A 13,711-nucleotide genomic window follows, 5' to 3' on the forward strand; every position below is an offset into this window, starting at 1 on the left:
ACAACTGACTCACTTGCCAAGCTCTCTGATCCACAACAGACTTCACACTTGCCCCTCTTTCCAAAACTCTTGCATTCACCTCCCTAACAACCCCATCCATAAACAAATTAAACATCACACACCCCTGCCGCAAACCTACATTCACCGAGAACCAATCACTTTCCTATCTTCCTACACGTACACATGCCTTACATCCTTGATAAAAACTTTTCACTGCTTCTAACAACTTGCCTTCCACACCATATATTCTTAATACCTTCCACAGAGCATCTCTATCCACTCTATCATATTCCTTCTCCAGATCCATAAATGCTACATACAAATCCATTTGCTTTTCTAAGTATTTCTCACATACATTCTTCAAAGCAAACACCTGATCCACACATCCTGAAACCACACTGCTCTTCCCCAATCTGATGCTCTGTACATGCCTTCACCCTCTCAATCAATACCCTCCCATATAATTTACCAGGAATACTCAACAAACTTATACCTCTGTAATTTGAGCACTCACTCTTATCCCCTTTGCCTTTGTACAATGGCACTATGCACGCATTCCACCAATCCTCAGGCACCTCACCATGAGTCATACATACATTGAATAACCTTACCAACCAGTCAATAATACAGTCACCCCCTTTTTTAATAAATTCCACTGCAATACCATCCAAACCTGCTGCCTTGCCGGCTTTCATCTTCCGCAAAGCTTTTACTACCTCTTCTCTGTTTACCAAATCATTTTCCCTAACCCTCTCACTTTGCACACCACCTCGACCAAAACACCCTATATCTGCCACTCTGTCATCAAACACATGATATATATACATTTTTTTTTTTTTTTTTTTATACTTTGTTGCTGTCTCCCGCGGTTGCGAGGTAGCGCAAGGAAACAGACGAAAGAAATGGCCCAACCCCCCCATACACATGTATATACATAGGTCCACACACGCAAATATACATACCTACACAGCTTTCCATGGTTTACCCCAGACGCTTCACATGCCTTGATTCAATCCACTGACAGCATGTCAACCCCGGTATACCACATCACTCCAATTCACTCTATTCCTTGCCCTCCTTTCACCCTCCTGCATGTTCAGGCCCCGATCACACAAAATCCTTTTCACTCCATCTTTCCACCTCCAATTTGGTCTCCCTCTTCTCCTTGCTCCCTCCATCTCCGACACATATATCCTCTTGGTCAATCTTTCCTCACTCATCCTCTCCATGTGCCCAAACCACTTCAAAACACCCTCTTCTGCTCTCTCAACCACGCTCTTTTTATTTCCACACATCTCTCTTACCCTTACGTTACTCACTCGATCAAACCACCTCACACCACACATTGTCCTCAAACATCTCATTTCCAGCACATCCATCCTCCTGCGCACAACTCTATCCATAGCCCACGCCTCGCAACCATACACCATTCTTGGAACCACTATTCCTTCAAACATACCCATTTTTGCTTTCCGAGATAATTTCTCGACTTCCACACATTCTTCAAGGCCCCCAGAATTTTCGCCCCCTCCCCCACCCTATGATCCACTTCCGCTTCCATGGTTCCATCCGCTGCCAGATCCACTCCCAGATATCTAAAACACTTCACTTCCTCCAGTTTTTCTCCATTCAAACTCACCTCCCAATTGACTTGACCCTCAACCCTACTGTACCTAATAACCTTGCTCTTATTCACATTTACTCTTAACTTTCTTCTTCCACACACTTTACCAAACTCAGTCACCAGCTTCTGCAGTTTCTCACATGAATCAGCCACCAGCGCTGTATCATCAGCGAACAACAACTGACTCACTTCCCAAGCTCTCTCATCCCCAACAGACTTCATACTTGCCCCTCTTTCCAAAACTCTTGCATTTACCTCCCTAACAACCCCATCCATAAACAAATTAAACAACTATGGAGACATCACACACCCCTGCCGCAAACCTACATTCACTGAGAACCAATCACTTTCCTCTCTTCCTACACGTACACATGCCTTACATCCTCGATAAAAACTTTTCACTGCTTCTAACAACTTTCCTCCCACACCATATATTCTTAATACCTTCCACAGAGCATCTCTATCAACTCTATCATATGCCTTCTCCAGATCCATAAATGCTACATACAAATCCATTTGCTTTTCTAAGTATTTCTCACATACATTCTTCAAAGCAAACACCTGATCCACACATCCTCTACCACTTCTGAAACCACACTGCTCTTCCCCAATCTGATGCTCTGTACATGCCTTCACCCTCTCAATCAATACCCTCCCATATAATTTACCAGGAATAATGTTTAAGGATAATATGTGGTGAGAGGTGGTTTTGTCGAGTAAATATTGAAAGGGTAAGAGAGATATGTGGTAATAAAAAGAGTGTGGTTGAGAGCAGGTATGTTGAAATAGTTTGGACACATGGAAAGAATGAGAGGAAAGATTGACAAAGAGGGTATATGTGTTAGAGGTTGAGGGAACAAGGAGAAGAAGGAGACTAAATTGGAGGTGGAAGGATGGAGTGAAAAAGATTTTGAGGGATCGGGGCCTGAACATACAGGAGGGTGAAAGGCATGCAAGTAGAGTGGATTGGAACAATGTGGTATACCGGTGTTGATGTGCTGTCAATGGATTGAACCAGGGCATGTGAAGTGTCTGGGTGGTACATTATACATGACAGCTAGAGACTGAGTGTGAACGAATGTGGCCTTTTGTGTCTGTTCCTGGTGCTACCCCGCTGGAAGGGGGAATACTATTTCGTGTCTGGCGGGGTGGCGACAGGAATGGATGAAGGCAGCAAGTATGAATATGTACATGTGTATATATGTATATGTCTGTGTATGTGTATGGTGAATGTATATGTATGTATATGTTTGTGTGGAGGTGTTTATGTATGTACATGTGTATGTGGGTGGGTTGGGCCATTCCTCGTCTATTTCCTTGCACTACCTCGCTATTGTGGGAGACGGTGGTTAAGTATAATATAATATATAGTATATAATATTTTATTCAGGTGGTCAGCCAGATTACTCAGCACAATGGGCAGATTACTATAGGAGTTTGGGGATGCATAGAGAAGCAGAAGCTATTGAACAGCAAGCTAAAAACATGAAGGTTGGCGGACCAGGCCCCACTGCAGCGCCACAGCAGGTATGGAGTGAAAAATTTTTGTATTATTGGAATGGACACTAAAAAATACAATGATTTAAGTATAGGAATGAATGGTTCTTGCTGTCTGAGGAGCTCCATGAATTTGAGTCAAGATGGCAGTCCTTGGTATTAAAGGTTATTTTGTCCATTTGCTCATGTAGAAGGGAATGTCTTGTTTACAACAGCTCCAGCTACCCTTCAGCACTTGACTAACTCCTTCAAAGTGTTTATTAATGGGACAGATAACTTGACTTTTTGCATCACTGATTTCTCTAGGGTGGAGGCGTTCAGGCGGCAACCCAAGGAGGTGGTGTGGGTGGTGCCACTGGCACTCAAGATTATTCCCAACAGTGGATAGAATACTACCGGTCACAAGGCATGCATTCGGAAGCAGATAAAATTGAGGCCCAGATCAAAGCTTCCAAGGTCAGTCTTACTTCAGTGACTAGTGCAGCTGATATGAATACTCCAGCTGAATTTGTTTTGTGTTCAAGAACCAGGTTTCTCCTTCTGGTATCTGTGAAGGAATCATGGTATTAATATTGGAGGTTGATTATCATTACTCTCTTGTTTTTTGTATGGTTTAAATACCTTTTATATCCCAGACTTGATTATTGCTGTTATGCAGCAGAGGAGATGTCAACTTTCTTGGTCAGGTGAAGTGTTATTTCCCTTTCAGCACATTACATGAACACATTTTTTTGGAATGCATATGTATCCTTCAAAACAAGGTTCTTTCCTGTTTATGATTTACCTCTGCCACAGTGGTAAATGGCATTGTAATTTGGCATCAAGTTGTCAGACTCAATGATCTGTAACTTTAGTGGCTCAACCCATCTTGATAGAGTATGGACAAGATTAGGGAGAGCACTCCTGAAGCATTTTCTCAAAGGTTGTTTGGGAGTTGAGTGAAAAGTGGGCGATAATATTTGTTTGTAGCACTGAACAAAGTATAGGAAAATGTTATGGAAGAGCATGGAGTATGAATGATGTGAGCAAGGAAAGTATAATATTCAAGTGAGGTACTAGCCTGTGTCTTTTTGATAAGATTTTACAAGAATATGAAAGTTACAGATAGACAAGATAGATATCATGAAAAAGTACAAATGATGCTTTTACAAAATATTTCACAGAGGCACTTAAGAGGTTGCCTCTTATTTTCCTTCCTATCTGTGACAAGATTTTGTCAAAAAGGCAGGGCTTGTGCAAAGCACTCACTGCATCTTTTTGATAAATAATGTTGTTTCTCTTAGCCTCCACCCATATTTCATAGTTGTCAGTCGTGGGTTCATCTGTGCCTGACCTCAACCATATATCAAGTTTCCTTGTAAATGTTTCTATGGTTGTTTCATTACTGTTTCTTATTTCTTGTGTTATTACTTTGAATAACACTTCCATTTTTTTCCAGGACTCTCATATTTTTTTTGATGTCTTTTGGTGTATTCCCAGGTGTTATTGCAAGAGTTGATAATTCTATATCTTACCTGTGGAGATGCTTTCAGATCCTGAAAAGTATCTTCAGTGCCCTTATTTTGCTGTCAAGCTTAGATTATGTTACATAATTCCCATCTTTTTAAGCTCTCGAGTTTGCATTCTCCAGTTAAAATGTATTGTACCTTTGATCTTCGATTTCAGACTGAAATGTTTGAAATAGAATGTTTAAAGACAACATGTGGTGTGAGGAGGTTTGATTGAATGAGCAATGAAAGTATGAGGTGTGTGGTAATAACAAGTGTTGTGGAGAGAGCAGAAGAGGTTGTGCTGAAATGGGTTGGACATTTGGAGAGAATGATTGAGGAGGGGTTGTCAAAGGAGAAGTATGTGTCAGAAGTAGAGGGAACAAGGAGAACTGGGAGACCAAATTGGAGATGGAAGGATGGAGTCTAAAACATTTTCTGTGTTCGTAGCCTGATCATGCAGGAGGGTTAAAGGTGTGCACAGGATAAAGTTAATTGGAACGTTATGATATACTGGGGTCGACATGTTGTCACTAAACAGAGCCAGGTCATATGAAACGTCTGGGGTAAACCTTGGAAAGATCTGTGGGGCCTGGTTGTGGATAGGAAACCATGGTTTCCATTTATTGCACAAGACAGCTCAAGAATGGATGTGGCTTTTCTTTGTCTGTTCCTGGCACTACCTTGCTAATGTGGAAAATGACAATCAAGAATGAAAGAAAAAAAAAATATTCTTGATCTCGTTTGTGATGTTTCTCTGAAATCTTACTTTTAACGTTTCTTTGACTGGTGACCATATGATGCAGCAGTCGGTATTCAGTTTTCCTTCTTATGTATTTATTAACACCCTCATGTGCTATTGTACTTATAATTTTATCCCTTCCCACTCAAGGGATGTAGTTGTGACCTTGTTACAGACAAACTGTGCTGTATATGTTTTTCTCCAGATAGATTTCTTTTTTGCCAACAAATTTTTTTCTGTGGAACCAGCATCATTACTTGTAAAGTTGGTGCTCCTTCACATAAAGACACATGAGATGTGAAGTTGTACATATTAGTATTCAGTACAAACTAAACGTGTTTTTGAAAATAAGTGTGATAAGTATTATGTAACAAAAAAAGCTGGTGAATTAGGAAATTGGATTTGAATAATACTAAAGCTATTGGATTGAAAAATGGAGTATCAAGAATTTTTTCCAAAGTTTTCATTTTTTTATTTTTTTTGTCAAGTGCTTTCCTTTTTTATTATTTTTTTTTTCATTATTCCATTGGTAAGTATAAGTTTCTAGGTATGTTATGGTAGTTTTAGAATTTATCTTCATCAGTCATTGTGACATTACATTTGCGCAGTATTAACACTCTTATATACACCAAGCATAAAATCATTTTAGATAACATCAGGCATTAAGTAGCAGTATTCAGTAGGAACATTAGTGGCCTGTTAGTGGCCTGTTAAGGATGAGGCACTAAAGGGTAAGAAGTAGCACTGGAGTTCAATAGTTATTGAGAATCTGTTTCCATGGCCACCCCCTACAGGGAGTTCCATAGAATTTTGCTAGTTATGGTTTGGCTGTATATGATTTTAGAAAGAAAGTCTCTCCTCTTTTATTTTACTGTCGCTTTTTATGCTACAAGTATACAATGATATATTCTTTGTAGTTGTATACTAGTACAATTGATTTATATTTTATAACAATCTTGTGCCATTGTACAAAGGCAAAGGGGATAAGAGTGAGTGCTCAAATTACAGAGTTATATGTTTGTTGAGTATTCCTGGGAAATTATGTGGGAGGGTATTGATTGAGAGGGTGAAGGCATGTACAGAGCATCAAATAGGGGAAGAGCAGTGTGGTTTCAGAGGTGGTAGAGGATGTTTGGATCAGGTGTTTGCTTTGAAAAATGTATGTGAGAAATACTTAGAAAAGCAAATGGATTTGTATGTAGCATTTATGGATCTGGAAAAGGCATATGATAAGAGTTGATAGAGATGCTCTGTGGAAGGTATTAAGAATATATGGTGTGGGAGGTAAGTTGTTAGAAGCAGTGAAAAGTTTTTATTGAGGATGTAAGGCATGTATACGTGTATGAAGAGAGGAAAGTGATTGGTTCTCAGTGAATGTTGGTTTGCGGCAGGGGTGTGTGATGTCTCCATGGTTGTTTAATTTGTTTATGGATGGGGTTGTTAGGGAGGTGAATGCAAGAGTTTTGGAAAGAGGGGCAAGTGTGAAGTCTGTTGTGGATGAAAGAGCTTGGGAAGTGAGTCAGTTTTTTGCTGATGATACAGAGCTGGTGGCTGATTCATGTGAGAAACTGCAGAAGCTGGTGACTGAGTTTGGTAAAGTGTGTGAAAGAAGAAAGCTGAGAGTAATTGTGAAAGAGAGCAAGGTTATTAGGTACAGTAGGGTTGAGGGACAAGTCAACTGGGAGGTATGTTTGAATGGAGAAAAACTGGAGGAAGTGAAGTGTTTTAGATATCTGGGAGTGGATTTGGCAGCGGATGAAACCATTGAAGCAGAAGTGAATCATAGGATGGGGGAGGGGGTGAAAATTCTGGGAGCGTTGAAGAATGTGTGGAAGTCAAAAACATTATCTCAGAAAGCAAAAATGGGTATGTTTGAAGGAATAGTGGTTCCAACAATGTTATATGGTTGTGAGACACGGGCTATGGATAGAGTTGTGCGGAGGAGGGAGGATCTGCTGGAAATGAGATGTTTGAGGGCAATATGTGGTGTGAGGTGGTTTGATCGAGTAAGTAATGAAAGGGTAAGAGAGATGTGTGGTAATAAAAAGAGTGTGGTTGAGAGAGCAGAAGAGGGTGTTTTGAAATGGTTTGGTCACATGGAGAGAATGAGTGAGGAAAGATTGACCAAGAGAATATGTGTGTCAGAGGTGGAGTGAACGAGGAGAAGTGGGAGACGAAATTGGAGGTGGAAAGATGGAGTGAAAAAGATTTTGAGTGATTGGGGGCTGAACATGCAGGAGGGTGAAAGGCGTGCAAGGAATTGAGTGAATTGAAACGATGTGGTATACCGGGGCCGATGTGCTGTCAATGGATTGAACCAAGGCATGTGAAGTGTCTGGGGTAAACCATGGAAAGTTGTGTGGGGCCTGGATGTAGAAAGGGAGGTATGGTTTCGGTGCATTATTACATGACAGCTAGAGACTGAGTGTGAACGAATGTGGTCGTTGTTGTCTCTTCCTAGCGCTACCTCATGCACATACGAGGGGAGGGTGTTGTTATTTCATGTGTTGCGTGGTGGCGATGGGAATGAATAAAAGCAGACTATGAATTATGTACATGTGTATATATGTATATGTCTGTGTGTGTATGTATATGTATACGTCGATATGTATAGGTATGTATATGTGCGCGGGTGTGTGTATATGTATACGTTGAGATGTATAGGTATGTATATGTGCGTGTGAGGATGTGTATGTGGATGGGTTGGACCATTCTTTCGTCTCTTTTCTTGCGCTACTTCGCTAACGCGGGAGACAGCGACAAAGCAAAATGAATAGATATATAGTAATGTGGCAGTTGAGGGAATAATTGGTATACATGTAGTGTTCAGTGTTGTAAATGGAAATGGTGAAGAGCTTTTAGATTTATGTGCTGAAAAAGGACTGGTGATTGGGAATACCTGGTTTAAAAAGCGAGATATACATAAGTATACATAGGTAAGTAGGAGAGATGGCCAGAGAGCGTTATTGGATTACATGTTAATTGATAGGCGCGTGAAAGAGAGACTTTTGGATGTTAATGTGCTGAGAGGTGCAACTGGAGGGATGTCTGATCATTATCTTGTGGAGGCAAAGGTGAAGAATTGTAGGGGTTTTCAGAAAAGAAGAGAGAATGTTGGGGTGAAGAGAGTGGTGAGAGTAAGTGAGCTTGGGAAGGAGACTTGTGTGTAGAAGTACCAGGAGAGACTGAGTACAGAATGGAAAAAGGTGAGAACAAATGAGGTAAGGGGAGTGGGGGAGGAATGGGATGTATTTAGGGAAGCAGTGATGGCTTGCACAAAAGATGCTTGTGGCATGAGAAGTGTGGGAGGTGGGTTGATTTGAAAGGGTAGTGAGTGGTGGGATGAAGAAGTAAGATTATTAGTGAAAGTGAAGAGAGAGGCATTTGGACAATTTTTTCAGGGAAAACAAGCAAATGAGTGGGAGATGTATAAAAGAAAGACCAGGAGGTCAAGAGAAAGGTGCAAGAGGTGAAAAAGAGGGCAAATGAGAGTTGGGTGAGAGAGTATCATTAAATTTTAGGGAGAATAAAAAGGTGTTTTGGAAGGAGGTAAATAAAGTGCGTAAGACAAGGGAGCAAATGGGAACTTTAGTGAAGGGGCTAATGGGGAGGTGATAACAAGTAGTGGTGATGTGAGAAGGAGATGGAGTGAGTATTTTGAAGGTTGGTTGAATGTGTTTGATGATAAGAGTGGCAGATATAGGGTGTTTTGGTCAAGGTGGTGTGCAAAGTGAGAGGGTTAGGGAGAATGATTTGGTAAACAGAGAAGAGGTAGTAATAGCTTTGCGGAAGATGAAAGCCGGCAAGGCAGCAGGTTTGGATGGCATTGCAGTGGAATTTATTATAAAAGGGGGGTGACTGTATTGTTGACTGGTTGGTAAGGTTATTTAATGTATGTATGACTCATGGTGAGGTGCCTGAGGATTGGTGGAATGCTTGCATAGTGCCATTGTACAAAGGCAAAGGGGATAAGAGTGAGTGCTCAAATTACAGAGGTATAGGTTTGTTGAGTATTCCTGGTAAATTATATGGGAGGGTATTGATTTAGAGGGTGAAGGCATGTACAGAGCATCAGATTGGGGAAGAGCAGTGTGGTTTCAGAAGTGGTAGAGGATGTGTGGATCAGGGAGACAGCGACAAAAAAAAAAAAAAAGAAAAAAAAAAAAAAAAAAAAAAAAAAAAAAAAACTTAGAAAAGCAAATGGATTTGTATGTAGCATTTATGGATCTGGAGAAGGCATATGATAGAGTTGATAGAGATGCTCTGTGGAAGGTATTAAGAATATATGGTGTGGGAGGTAAGTTGTTAGAAGCAGTGAAAAGTTTTTATCGAGTATGTAAGACGTGTACGTGTAGGAAAAGAAGAAAGTGATTGTTTCTCAGTGAATGTTGGTTTGTGGCAGGGGTGCGTGATGTCTCCATGATTGTTTGATCTGTTTATGGATGGGGTTGTTAGGGAGGTGAATACAAGAATTTTGGAAAGGGGCAAGTATGCAGTCTGTTGTGGACGAGAGAGCTTGGGAAATGAGTCAGTTGTTCGCTGATGATACAGCACTGGTGGCTGATTCATGTGAGAAACTGCAGAAGCTGGTGACTGAGTTTGGTGAAGTGTGTGAAAGAAGAAAGCTGAGAGTGAGTGTGAATAAGAGGAAGGATATTAGGTACAGTAGGGTTGAGGGACAAGTCAATTGGGAGGTAAGTTTGAATGGAGAAACACTGGAGGAAGTGAAGTGTTTTAGGTATTTGGAAGTGGAGCTGGCAGTAGATGGGACCATGGAAGCGAAAGTGAATCATAGGGTGGGGGAGGGGGCAAAAGTTCTGGGAGTGTTGAAAAATGTGTGGAAGGCGAGAACGTTATATTTGAAAGGAAAAAGGTTACGTTTGAAGGAATGATGGTTCCGACAATGTTATATGGTTGTGAAGCATGGGCTATAGATGGAGTTGTGTGGAGGAGGGTGGATGTGCTGGAAATGAGATGTTTGAGGACACTATGTGGTGTGAGGTGGTTTGATCGAGTAAGTATTGAAAGGGTAAGAGAGATGTGTGGTAATTAAAAGAGTGTGGTTGAGAGAGCAGAAGAGGGTGTTTTAAAATTGTTTGGTCACATGGTGAGAATGAGTGAGGAAAGATTGACCAAGAGGATATATGTGTCAGAGGTGGAGGGAACGAGGAGAAGTGGGAGACCAAATTGGAGGTGAAAAGATTTTGAGTGATTGGGGCCTGAACATGCAGGAGGGTGAAAGGCGGGCAAGGAATAGAGTGAATTGGATCGATGTGGTATACCAGGGTCGACGTGTTGTCAATGGATATAATCAGGGCATGTGAAGCATGTGGGGTAAACCATGGAATGTTTTGTGGGGCCTGGATGTGGAAAGGGAACTGTGGTTTCGGGCATTATTGTATGACAGCTACAGACTGAGTGTGATCGAATTTGGCCTTTGTTGTCTTTTCCTGGCGCTGCCTTGCGCACACGAGGGGGGAGGGGGATGTTATTCCGTGTGTGGCGGGGTGGCGATGGGGGTGAGTAGGGGCAGACAGTGTGAATTGTGTGCATGTGTGTATATGTGTGTGTATATATGTGTGTACGTTGGGATGTGTGGGTGTGTATGTTTGCATGTGTGGACGTGTGTGTGTGTGCATGTGTATGAGGGTGGGTTGGGTTATTTCTTTCGTCTGTTTCCTTGCGCTACCTCCAGGTGCGGGAGACAGCGACAAAGCAAAATATATAAATAAATAAATTTTTTTTTTATTGTTTTGCTTTGTTGCTGTCTCCCGCGTTTGCGAGGTAGCGCAAGGAAACAGACGAAAGAAATGGCCCAACCCACCCCCATACACATGTATATACACACACTTCCACACACGCAAATATACATACCTATACATCTCAATGTACACATATATATACACACACACAGACATATACATATATATACACATGTACATAATTCATACTGTCTGCCCTTATTCATTCCTATTGCTACCCCGCCACACATGAAATGACAACCCCCTTTCCCCAAATGTGCGCGAGGTAGCACTAGGAAAAGACAACAAAGGTCACATTCGTTTACACTCGGTCTCTAGCTCTCATGTATAATGCACCGAAACCACAGCTCCCTTTTTACATCCAGGCCCCACAAAACTTTCCATGGTTTACCCCAGACACTTCACATGCCCTGGTTCAATCCATTGACAGCACGTCGACCCCGGTATACCACATCGTTCCAATTCACTCTATTCCTTGCATGTCTTTCACCCTACTGCATGTTCAGGCCCCGATCACTCAAAATCTTTTTCACTCCATCTTTCCACCTCCAATTTGGTCTCCCACTTCTCCTCGTTCCCTCTACCTATGACACATATATCCTCTTTGTCAATCTCTCCTCACTCATTCTCCCCATGTTACCAAACCATTTTAAAACACCCTCCTCTACTCTCTCAACCACACTCTTTTTATTACCACACATCTCTCTTACCCTATTAATAGTTACTCGATCAAACTACCTCACACCACATATTGTCCTCAAACATCTCATTTCCAGCACATCCACCCTCCTCGACACAACTCTATATTTAGCCCACGCCTCACAACCCTATAACATTTTTGGAACCACTATTCCTTCAAACATAGCCATTTTTGCTCTTCGAGATAATGTTCTTGACTTCCACACATTCTTCAACTCTCCCAGAACTTTCGCCCCCACCCCCACCCTATGAGGATTCACTTCCGTTTCCATGGTTCCATCTGCTGCCAAATCCACTCCCAGATATTTAAAACACTTCGATTCCTTCAGTTTTTCTCCATTCAAACTTGCCTCCCAGTTGACTTGTCCCTCAACCCAACTGTACCTAATAAACTTGTTCTTATTCACATTTACTCTAAGCTTTCTTCTTTCTCACACTTTATCAAACTCAGTCACCAGCTTCTGCAGTTTCTCACACGAATCAGCCACCAGCATTGTATCATCAACGAACAGCGACTGACTCATTTCCCAAGTTCTCTCATCCACACCAGACTGCATCTTTGCCCCTCTTTCCAAAACTCTTTCATTCACCTCCCTAACAACCCCATCCATAAACAAATTAAACAACCATAGAGACATCTCACACCCCTGCCGCAAACCAACATTCATTGAGAACCAATCACTTTCTTCTCTTCCTACACGTACACATGCCTTACGTAAGATCCTCAATAAAAACTTTTCACTGCTTCTAACAACTTGCCTCTCACACCATATATTCATAATACCTTCCACAGAGCATCTCTGTTAACTCTATCATATGCTTTCTTCAGATCCATAAATGCTACATACAAATCCAATTGCTTTTCTAAGTATTTCTCACATACATTCTTCAAAGCAAACCCCAGATCCACACATCCTCTACCACTTCTGAAACCACACTGCTCTTTCCCAATCTGATGCTCTGTACATGCCTTCACCCTCTCAATCAATACCCTCCCATATAATTTCCCAGGAAATACTCTATAGACTTATACCTCTGTAATTTGAGCACTCACTCTTATCCCCTATGCCTTTGTACAATGGCACTATGCAAGCCCTCCGCCAATCCTCAGGCACCTCACCATGAGTCATACATGCATTAGATAACCTTACCAACCAGTCAACAATACAGTCACCCCCTTTTTTAGTAAATTCCAATGCAATACCATCCAAACCTGCTGCCTTGCCGGCTTTCATCTTCCGCAAAGCTTTTACTTCCTCTTTGCTTACCAAATTCATTTCCCTAACCCTCTCACTTTGCACACCATCTCGACCAAAACACCCAATATCTGCCATTCTATCATCAAACACATTCAACAAACCTTCAAAATACTCACTCCATCTCCTCACATCACCACTACTTGTTATCACCTCCCCATTAGCCCCCTTCATTGAAGTTCTCATTTGTTCCCTTGTCTTATGCACTTTATTTACCACATTCCAAAACATCATTTTATTCTCCTTAAAATTTAATGATACTCTCTCACCCCAACTCTCATTTGCCCTCTTTTTCACCTCTAGCACCTTTCTCTTGACCTCCTGCCTCTTTCTTTTATACATCTCCCAGTTATTTGTATTTTTTCCCTGCAAAAGTCGTCTAAATGCCTCTCTCTTCTCTTTCACTAATAATATTACTTCTTCATCTCAACACTCATTACCCTTACTAATATGCCCACCTCCCATTCTTCTCATGCCACAAGCATCTTTTGTGTAAGCCATCACTGCCTCCCTAAATACATCCTATTCCTCCCCCACTCCCCTTACGTCCTTTGTTCTCACCTTTTTCCGTTCTGTACTCAGTCTCTCCTGGTACTTCCTCACATAAGTCTCCTTCCCAAGATCGCTCACTCTCACCACTCTCT

At 41.5% G+C, this 13,711-nt stretch overlaps 1 protein-coding gene across 16 annotated transcripts in view; it reads left to right on the forward strand.

Moving 5' to 3' along the window:
* Psi (P-element somatic inhibitor) overlaps positions 1 to 13,711 on the forward strand; it is a 487,743-nt gene that overhangs the window by 299,231 nt on the left and 174,801 nt on the right. For all 16 annotated transcript variants that reach the window (XM_071678312.1, XM_071678322.1, XM_071678305.1 and 13 more), the window contains 2 exons: positions 3,015 to 3,151; positions 3,428 to 3,577. In XM_071678312.1, the coding sequence (XP_071534413.1) occupies positions 3,015 to 3,151; positions 3,428 to 3,577 (287 nt within the window). The remainder of the gene's footprint in view (positions 1 to 3,014; positions 3,152 to 3,427; positions 3,578 to 13,711) is intronic.

Source organism: Panulirus ornatus, chromosome 2 (genome assembly GCF_036320965.1).
Source record: "Panulirus ornatus isolate Po-2019 chromosome 2, ASM3632096v1, whole genome shotgun sequence".
Lineage (NCBI taxonomy): Eukaryota > Metazoa > Arthropoda > Malacostraca > Decapoda > Palinuridae > Panulirus > Panulirus ornatus.